At 40.2% G+C, this 10,060-nt stretch overlaps 1 protein-coding gene across 1 annotated transcript; it reads left to right on the top strand.

The window, feature by feature from the left end:
- Nucleotides 1-6,930: 6,930 nt before the first annotated feature.
- On the top strand, nt 6,931-8,270 carry LOC106093808 (lambda-crystallin homolog). Its single transcript, XM_013260968.2, has 3 exons — nt 6,931-7,081; nt 7,161-7,539; nt 7,692-8,270. The coding sequence occupies exons 1-3, from the start codon at nt 7,050-7,052 to the stop codon at nt 8,223-8,225; spliced, it is 945 nt and encodes a 314-aa protein (XP_013116422.2). The 5' UTR covers nt 6,931-7,049; the 3' UTR covers nt 8,226-8,270.
- Nucleotides 8,271-10,060: the final 1,790 nt, after the last annotated feature.

Here is a 10,060-nt window from a genome sequence, read left to right as displayed (position 1 = left end):
AAAAAATCGAAAAGAAGACCATTCGGCCACTCAGCATAAATTGAAGCTCAATGTTTGTATTTATTTTAGAATATCACTGTCGTCCCTGCCCCATCGTCCAGAGCCACTCTACCAGGGGCGACAAAAATGTGAAATATTTCATGGCAATGAAATGAACAAAACTCTCAGCCCAACAATTGTGGAGTGATTCAATTCAAAGCAAAAACCAAAAACAGCAAAATACTTGCAGCATTAAAAAGAGCAAAACAAATTGAATTTTTATCAAGTGCAAATCTCCAGCACATAAAATTCGTTTTGTTTTCTTTTGGTATTTATTTCATTAGTTTTATAGTTTGTTTAATAAATTTAAACAATCACCATGTTTGCCCAACGTGATTTTAATAGGTATTTCAAAACTGTCTTTATTAAAATAAAACTATTGCTAAGAAATATTAACTAAATGATCGCGGTTAAAAGAGTTTACGGCACAATCCACCATAGACCATTTACATGCTCAGGGTTTACGAAATTCAAAGCAAAGGTTAAGGTACAGTCCTATGTCCTTTATATGAACACAAATCCACCGAAAATTAAGGCTTCTCAATATTTTATGGTAGACTTCTGAATATCTTATATTTAACCAGTAAGGAAGGGCAAAAGTCGGGCGGTGCCGACTATATAATACCCTACACCTACCCTATAAGTACAATGTGGGACCTATATCCAATTCCGAACCAATTTTGATGGACCTCGGTGAGCAAATATGTTCAAACTGCAAAAACTACGGTTGACAATTGACAACATTATGGCAAATAAACCAAAATATGACGAACGTATATATGGGACCTATATCTAATTCTGAACCGATTCCGAGCAAACTTCTCAGACAATGTGGTAGTCGTCGAGGAAAGCGTTGTGCAAAATTTTGGCAAGATTGGTCAATAAATGAGCTTGCAGTGGCTCTTGAAGTGAAATCGGGCGATATATATATATGAGAGCTATATCTAAATCTGAACCGATTTCCATGAAATTCACCAGTAATATTGAGAGTCAAAAGAAAATCCCTCCTGCCAAATTTCGAGAAAATCGGTTAACAAAAGACCATTTTATTGCAATATTACTGTAAATCGGACGAACATATATATGGGAGCTATATCTATATCTGAACCGATTCCGAGCAAACTTCTCAGACAATGTGGTAGTCGTCGAGGAAAGCGTTTTGCAAAATTTTGGGAAGATGGGTCAATAAATGCGCTTACTGTGACTCTAGAAGTTAAAATCGGGCGATATATATACATGAGAGCTATATCTAAATCTGAACCGATTTCCATGAAATTCACCAGTAATATTGAGAGTCGAGAGAAAATCCCTCCTGCCAAATTTCGACAGAATCAGATAACAGATGATTACTTTTTTGCTATATTTCTCAAAATCAGACGAACATATATATAAGAGCTATACCTAAATCTGAACCGATTTCGAGCAAACTCCCGAGATGCTGTGACAGGTGTCGAGGAAAGCGTTTTGCAAAATTTTGGCAATAAATGCGCTTACTGTGACTCTAGAAGTTAAAATCGGGCGATATATATATTTATATATATATAAATATGAAAGCTATATCTAAATATGAACCGATTTCCATGAAATTCACCAGTAATATTGAGAGTCAAGAGAAAATCCCTCCTGCCAAATTTCGAGAACATCGGGTAACAAAAGACCATTTTATTGCAATATTACAGTAAATTGGACGAACATATATATGGGAGCTATATCTAAATCTGAACCGATTTTAACCAAACTCTATGTATATTGTGGTAGTCATCGAAGAAAGCGTTGTGCAATATTTTAGCAATATTGGTCTATAAATGTGCTTGCAGTGGTTCTAGGAGTGAAAATATATATAAATCTGAACTGGTTTACATGAAATTCCCCAGCAATGTCGACACTCGTAAAAAAATCCTTCCTGCCCAATTTCGTGAGAATCGGTTAAAAAATGACCATTTTATTGCATTATTACTGGAAATCGGACGAACATATATATGGGAGCTATATCCAGATCTGAACCGATTTTTTCCAATTTCAATGGGCTTCTACTCTAGGCCAAAAAACATGCCTGTACCAAATTTTAGGACGATCGGAAGAAAACTGCGACCTATACGTTGTACACAAATTAACATGGACAGACGGACAGACAGACGGACAGACTGACGGATAGACAGATAGGCGGACAGACAGACGGACAGACAGACGGACAGACAGACGTACAGTCAGACGGACAGACAGACGGACGGACGGACAGACAGACGGACATTGCTGAATCGAATCAGAAAGTGATTCTGGGTCGATTGGTATACTTATCAATGGGTCTATATCTCCTCCTTTTGAGTGTTACAAACTAATTCACCCTGTACCACAGTAGTGGTGTAGGGTATAAAAATCAATTTGTGTTTGTTTGTAGGTTTGTTTGTTTGTTTGTGTGTTCCTTATAGACTCAGAAGCAGCTGAACCGATTTTATTGAAATTTTCACAGATGGTGCATAATGATCCCGTGCTGAAAATAGGGTACTACATTTTTGATATCTGAAGGGGGAGCAGACCCTCCCCTTTATCATAATTTTCAGAAACGCCAGATCTCGGAGATGGTTGGTAAGCGAAATTTTGTGTGCTCTCTGATAGTAACCTACAAACAAAAATTTAGTATCCAAATTTCCGATGGGTACCTAGGGTGGGCGCCCCACCCCAAAACCTATCAAATATATATTTACACCAATTACGACAATATGGGACTCAAATGAAAGATCTTTAAGATTAGAAATCTTATCTGATTTCCAATTGTCGGACCAACCCCCTAAACTGGACATATTTACCGACCATGGCAATATGGAACTCAAATGAAAGGTATTTGGAGGTAAAGCACGAATCTGACATCAATGTTCGGGAAAAGTGTCTAAAATACGAATCTGATATCCGAATTTGGGACAAAGTTTCTGGGGGTCCACCCCAACCCCCAAAACACCCCCCAAACAGGACTTATTTACTGACCATGGCAATATGGGGCTTAAATATAAGGTATTTGAGTGTGGAACACGAATCTGATATCCAGATGTGGGACCAAGTGTTTGAGGGGTCGCGCATCCCCGAGAACATCCCCCAAAGAGGACAAATTTACGACCATAGCAATATGGGGCTCAAATGAAAGGTCTTTGGAGGTAAAGCACAAATCTGATATCAATGTTCGGGAAAAGTGTCTATGGGGCCATCCCATCCCCATAACATCACACAAATAGGAAGTATTTGCAGACCATTGCAATATGTGGCTCAAATAAGAGGTATTTCAGAGTAGAACACGAATCTGATATATATTTTCGAAGCCAAATCACTGAGTGGCCGCCCCATCCCCTAAAACACCCCCCAAACGGGTCGTGTTTACCGCCTATGGAAAAATAGAGCTCAAATGAAGGGTATTTGGGAGTAGATCATGAATCTGACATCAACATTCGGGACCAACTGTCTAGAGGACGTCCCACCACCATAACAACCCCCAAGTGGGACGTATTTGCTCACCAAGACAATTTAGGTCTTCAAGACTGTGGAGCTCGATATTCATAGTTTTTAGGGCCCATACCCAAATCGGGCATATTAGCCAGCTTTTTCAATAAGGTGAATGGTGTTTGAGATTAGAAAACGAATTTGATATCCAATTTTGAGGCCAATGGCAATACGGGGTTTAAATATATGAGAAAAGAGCACGTTGCTCATATATTTTCAGAGCTTAGTGATTGGGGGACCAGCCCACTCCCCAAAACACCCCTAAATCGGACATATTTACCGATCATGTCAATGTGGGGCTTAAATGAAAGGTATTGGGGGGCAGAGCAAGAATTGATACCCACTTTCGGGACCAATTTTCTGGGGGTCTACCCTTTTCCCAAAATACCCCACAAACAGCTTTTTTTCTGACTATCGCAATATGGGGCACAGATAAAGGTATTTGGGAGTAGAAAACGAATTTGATATCCAAATGTAGTACCATGTATTTAGGGCATCACACCTTCCCTAAAACACCCCACAAAGGGAACAAATTTTTCGACCATGCCAATATATGGCTCAAATGAAAGATATTTGAGATTAGAAAACGAATTTGATATCCAATGTTGGGGCCATATGTTTGGGGGGACGCCTCGTCATGTAAACTCCCCTTAAACCAACGGAAATATGGGGTTTAAATAAATGGCATTTGAAAGAAGAGCACGATGCTGATATTTTTTCAGGGCCAAGTGTCTGGGGGACCTCGTCACCCCCGAAAACACTCCTAAATCAGACATCATGAGAATATCGGGCTGAAATAAAGTATTTTAAGAATGGAGTACACCTAACATCCAAACCTAAATCCTTGACCAATAAAGAACATATGGGATTCAGATAACGGCACTTATATTGTTAAACTGTTAGTCAAGCGATATACTATTTTCGTAGCATGGTATTTCACTAAAAATTGTTTAATTGTCGAAAATAAATAGTCAAATGAAAATTTTGTTCCACAGAAAGTAAAAGAAGGCGCAGCGGAGCCGGCCCGGGACAGCTAGTAGCTTGTACGGATAAGAAAGTACAATTTGTAACCCATCCTATTAACCAACGCGAGCCTCTCAATGAACCTGAGAGCGATGCGTCTTCTATTATTTCAATCTCTCAAAGATAGTGAAGGGAAGGCCGATGGCCTAGGCTAATTATAGGCATGCGAAGATAGAATTGGTTTTGTTCTTAAGACTCGAACCAGGTGTCTTCGTCAAAAGCCCCAGCTGACCTGTCGGCTAGTGGAGCCTGGAGTAGGCGCTCCACCAGTCGGGGTTTTGGTAGCAGACAACATTCTACGGCCTGACACCACCATCGAAGCTGTTGGGTCTTTAGAGTCCCTTCTAAATCTACTCCCGGGCTCTAGATCATCAACCGCTAATCTTAGCTATCCTTGAGTGAAATGAAATTTTGACAAAATTTACCATAAAAGAAAAATTTAACAACATTTCCCTAGAAATGAAATTTTGACAAGCCTTCCCCTGTTTCACAAGTCTTAAAATTGATAACAAACGAAACAAGTAAAAGCGTGCTAAGTTCGGCCGGGCCGAATCTTATATACCCTCCACCATGGATCGCATTTGTCGAGTTCTTTTCCCGGCATCTCTTCTAACGCAAAAAAGGACATAAGAAAAGATTTGCTCTGCTATTAGAACGATATCAAGATATGGTCCGGTTTGGACCACAATTAAATTATATGTTGGTGACCTGTGTGAAATGTCAGCCAATTCGAATAATAATTGCGCCCTTTGGAGGCTCAAGAAGTAAAATAGAGAGATCGATTTATATGGGAGCTGCATCAGGCTATGGACCGATTCAGACCATAATAAACACGTATGTTGATGATCATGAAAGGATCCGTCGTACAAAATTTCAGGCAAATCGGAAAATAATTGCGACCTCTAGAGGCTCAAAAAGTCAAGATCTCAGATCGGTTTATATGGCAGATATATCGGGTTATGAACCGATTTGAACTTTATTTGACACAGTTATTGAAAGTAAGAATAAAATACGTCATGCAAAATTTCAGCCAAATCGGATAGGAATTGCGCCCTCTAGAAGCTCAAGTCCCCAGATCTGTTTATATGACAGATATATCAGGTTATGAACCGATTTGAACCATACTTGGCCCAGTTGTTGGATATCATGTCATATTCATTCCAATCGGATAAGTATTGCGCACTCTAGGGGCTCAAGACCATAGATCGGGTTATATGGCAGCTATATCAGGTTATGGACCGATTTGAACCATACATAGTACAGTTGTTGGAAGTGATATCAAAACACGATGTGCAAAATTTCAGCCAAATCGGACTAGATTTGAGCCCTCTAGAGGCTCAAGAAGTCAAGACCCAAGATCGGTTTATATGGCAGCTATATCAAAGCATGGTCCGATATGGCCCATTTACAATACCAACCGACCTACACTAATAAAAAGTATTTGTGCAAAATTTCAAGCAGCTAGCTTTACTCCTTCGGAAGTTAGTGTGCTTTCGACAGACAGACGGACGGACGGACGGACAGACGGACGGACATGGCTAGTTCGACTTAAAATGTCACGACGCTCAAGAATATATATACTTTATGGGGTCTTAGACGCATATTTCGAGGTGTAACAAACAGAATGACGAAATTAGTATACCCCCCATCCTATGGTGGAGGGTATAAAAACCAACAACAACCCCCATATATAAATAAAATATTGTAATTAATAATTATTATGGGGCAACAATTCATTAAGTTTGTTTTATTGTACATTAAACGTTTCCCCTAGGATGGTGGTGGTGTGTGGCTGTGGGCAGCACGTTTTCGTTCATGCTGACAACCCAACTCCCGAATGACCTTAGAGTCTGAACTACATTTCAGAGATGAATGGAATAGCGTTGTTGTTGTTTTCTGTTTTTTTTTTGTTGTTTCCATGAATGGAGATGAATGACTGGTCGGCCAAGCTGAGTTGAGCGGTTAAATGATAAGACCCACAGACGAATGGGCATCCAACAAGAGTAATAAATAATTTATAATGAAAAGTGAAATAAGTTTTTAGCAAAAGCGATTGTTTTATTTAGACTGGAAGCATGAGTATATTAAATTAATCATGGGATATGTTTATTGTGAGAAGCAGCAAGGCAAGCTGAAGGTAATAACAGATAATTTTAAGGAAAATATTTTTTTTTTTTTTAATTTGATTAAAATAAAATGGCAAAGGCAATGGAATGACCTGTAAATGAGGACATCTACCGCCATAGAGTAGGGGAATGTCAGTTTCGGCTACATTGGCTGTTATTGAGAAATTTTGTGATAAGCCTTTAGGGCAAAAGCTTGCATACATCATAAATCATTCTTTTACTCATTCATTCATTCATCGAAAGATATTTTTTAATGAATTGCTGAGATTAATCGGAAAATCAATTAAAGCGAAACGTAGTGATTTAGTTAGTAAAGCAGGCTTGGCTGAAGAGAACACATCCAAAGTGTAACAATTGATTTTTTTTTCAATAATGAAAACTGAGAAAATTGGTATTGTGGGCAGGTAGGCAGAAGTGGTGCAAGTAGTGTCCTTCTTCTCATTACATCTTTATTTTACAATTTCCACCCCGTCATAATTTCAGCGGCCTTATTGGCCGAGCGTGGTCCATGTTATTTGCCTCGGTTGGCTATAAGGTCATGCTATATGACATTCTTCCCGAACAGTTAACATCGGCTCTGGAGTACGTTGACCTTGAACTGCATCGTCTTGAGCAGCAAGGCTTACTACGGGGTCATCTCAGTGCTGAACAGCAATTTCAATGTATAAAAACAACCACGGACATGCAGGAGATGACAATGGGAGCCCTCTTCATACAGGAATGCATACCAGAACGCATTGAATGGAAGAAGTCATTGTACCAGCAACTGGATGACATACTCGAGGAACAAACGATTGTTTCCAGCTCAACAAGCACTTTTATGCCCTCACTGTTCAGCCATGGTCTCAAGCATAGACACAATGTAAGCCAAAAAGTATAATGGGTTTGCAAAAAAGAGCTAAGAGCTCATCAGCTTACATGTCCTTTGGATTGAAAAGGATGCACCAACCACAATAGGAGGTCTTTATTAAAAGATTGCAATTTTTTGTTTGTATTTTGCTTTGCATTTTCCAGATTTTGGTTTCACATCCCTTAAATCCCCCCTACTACATACCCCTGGTGGAGATTGTTCCCGCTCCCTGGACCTCACCAAAGGCCATAGAGTTCACCAAGCAATTGATGTTGGAAATAAAACAAAAACCGGTCACCTTAAAACGCGAAGTCTTGGGCTTTGCCACCAACCGCATCCAATATGCCATACTCAATGAAATTTGGCATTTGGTCGACAAGGACATACTCACAGTGGCTGACATTGATGCGGTTATGACACAAGGCCTGGGTTTACGTTATGCCCTTTTGGGTCCCCTTGAAACGGCTCATTTGAATGCCGATGGTATTGCAGACTATGTGCAGCGTTTTGGAGATGAAATTCACAAAGTCAGTGAGACATATGATCCCATACCCAGAATGGAGAGTGGGTCAACTTTGGATAAAATCGCCCAACAGTGTGAGGAAATGGTACCAAAAGCGGAACTCAGCGCAAGAAGAAAGGAAAGAGATGAGTTTCTAATAAAACTGGGGGCTCTGAAGAAGGAATTCGAGAAATGAGGAGAAAGAAATTTAAATTTGAGGAAAGTTTTTACGAATGAAGAAATTGTTTATTGAATCAAATTCAAGAATGAAAAACAATTGTTTGCAAAATTTTATATCAAAATCGATTTTTTATTCTGGAATAGGGCTGCGGAGTCGTTTCAGGTTTTCAGAACGCAGTCGAAGTCGGAATCCGAAATCGATCAGGAGTTAATCCTGCTGACCTCGACTCCGAACCGCACTCCGACTGCGGCCCTAGGTCTGAGCCAAGTCTCAGAATCCGCAGCACTGGTCTTAACGTTAATAACCTCCAACGCCCATGTCAAAACTGAGACATTTTTCAAGGACTGGAAGAAAAGCATAGACTACGAAAGGCATGTGGGTATGTTTATTCGAGAGAAATTTTCCACAGGATATGTCGCGCCACACGGATACACCGGAATTCAGGAACATTGAGGTTGGTGGAAATCACAATGAGGGCATTACACCAAATTTAGACTTAAAGAGGGACCTGAAGGTATATTTCTGACATTACTGCAAAAGGAGTGGAGACCTGCTTTTCCTGCGGCCGCTTTATTCAGAGCGTGCCTAGAACTTCCATATACTACAGAGGACTGGTAGGAGGCGAGGGTGGTGTTCATGCTCCCCCAGTCCAGCAAGGTAATTTGCGCAACAACAAACGTTTATGGACCTTTAACCTTGGGTTCTTTTTACTCAAACCTCAGACACCATGATCAAGAGTGGAATATCCGGAGTGGAGGCCACTGTGGTTCAGAGGTTAGCATTTCCGCCTATGAACATCAACAAAATATTCAGCGGTAGTTATCCCCTTACTAATGCTGACAACATTTGTAAGGTATCCTGCCATGTTCAAACTTCTCTACCAAGTGGTGTCGATATGCGGCACGCTATTCGGACTCGGCATAAAAAAGGAGGCCCTTTATCATTGAACTTAAACTTTAATCGGACTGCGCTCATTGATATGAGAGAAGTATCCCCTCTTCCTTAATGGAATGTTCATGGGAAATTTTGTATTAGTATCCGTCGAATTCCCCAGATACAAGCAGCTTGCTTATATCAAAAGTAGATGGATAACGCCCTGCACTAGACGTCATAGTACGGTGTAGGCTACGGTTTTCAACTGCTCTGGAATTCGTATATCCGCGGCAATAATGCGACTCTGAGGGCGTTTAACGGTACGTGTATAAGATCCAAAGTCCTAAGTTGCTTAGTACGTGTTTTGGCGCAGACCAGAAGAAGAAGACATGGAAAATCCCTGGATAACCACTTCTAAAGAACTTGTGTATAAATATCGGATGACATACGAGCGAGGACAAAATGACACAGGGAGCGCCACAGGGCATCTTTCCTTTCGTCTTATAGGGTAACCACCATAAATGGCCTACTACTGATCCTAACTGATATTGAGCTGAAAATTTGCACAGATTCATTTTCTGTCCATAAGCTTAAAATTCGAAGATGGGATATGTCGGACTATACCTTGATATGGTCCTTATATAGACCGATCTCCCGATTAAGGGTCTTAGGCTCATAAAAGCTGAATTTAAAATCCGATTTCCCCAATATTTGGCATAGGGAGTTATATTAGACCCATCGATATTCGTACCGAGTTTATTCCAGATCGTATTATATTTGAACCGTTATGTGGAGCGGACGTTTTGTTATTTCACTACGAGTTTCAGAATTTTTCTGAAACTCGTAATAGGGCATTATTTTTTGGAAGAAAAATTTAAGTCACTCAAGGATAGTTGCGATAGAGGTATCCATTAGGCCTTTGATGATCTGCGTCTGTCTCCAGTGGAGCGGCAGATCTGGAGCCCGGGAGTAGGCTT

This window comes from Stomoxys calcitrans, chromosome 5 (genome assembly GCF_963082655.1).
Source record: "Stomoxys calcitrans chromosome 5, idStoCalc2.1, whole genome shotgun sequence".
Lineage (NCBI taxonomy): Eukaryota > Metazoa > Arthropoda > Insecta > Diptera > Muscidae > Stomoxys > Stomoxys calcitrans.
This window is presented reverse-complemented; position numbering and strand designations above follow the sequence as displayed.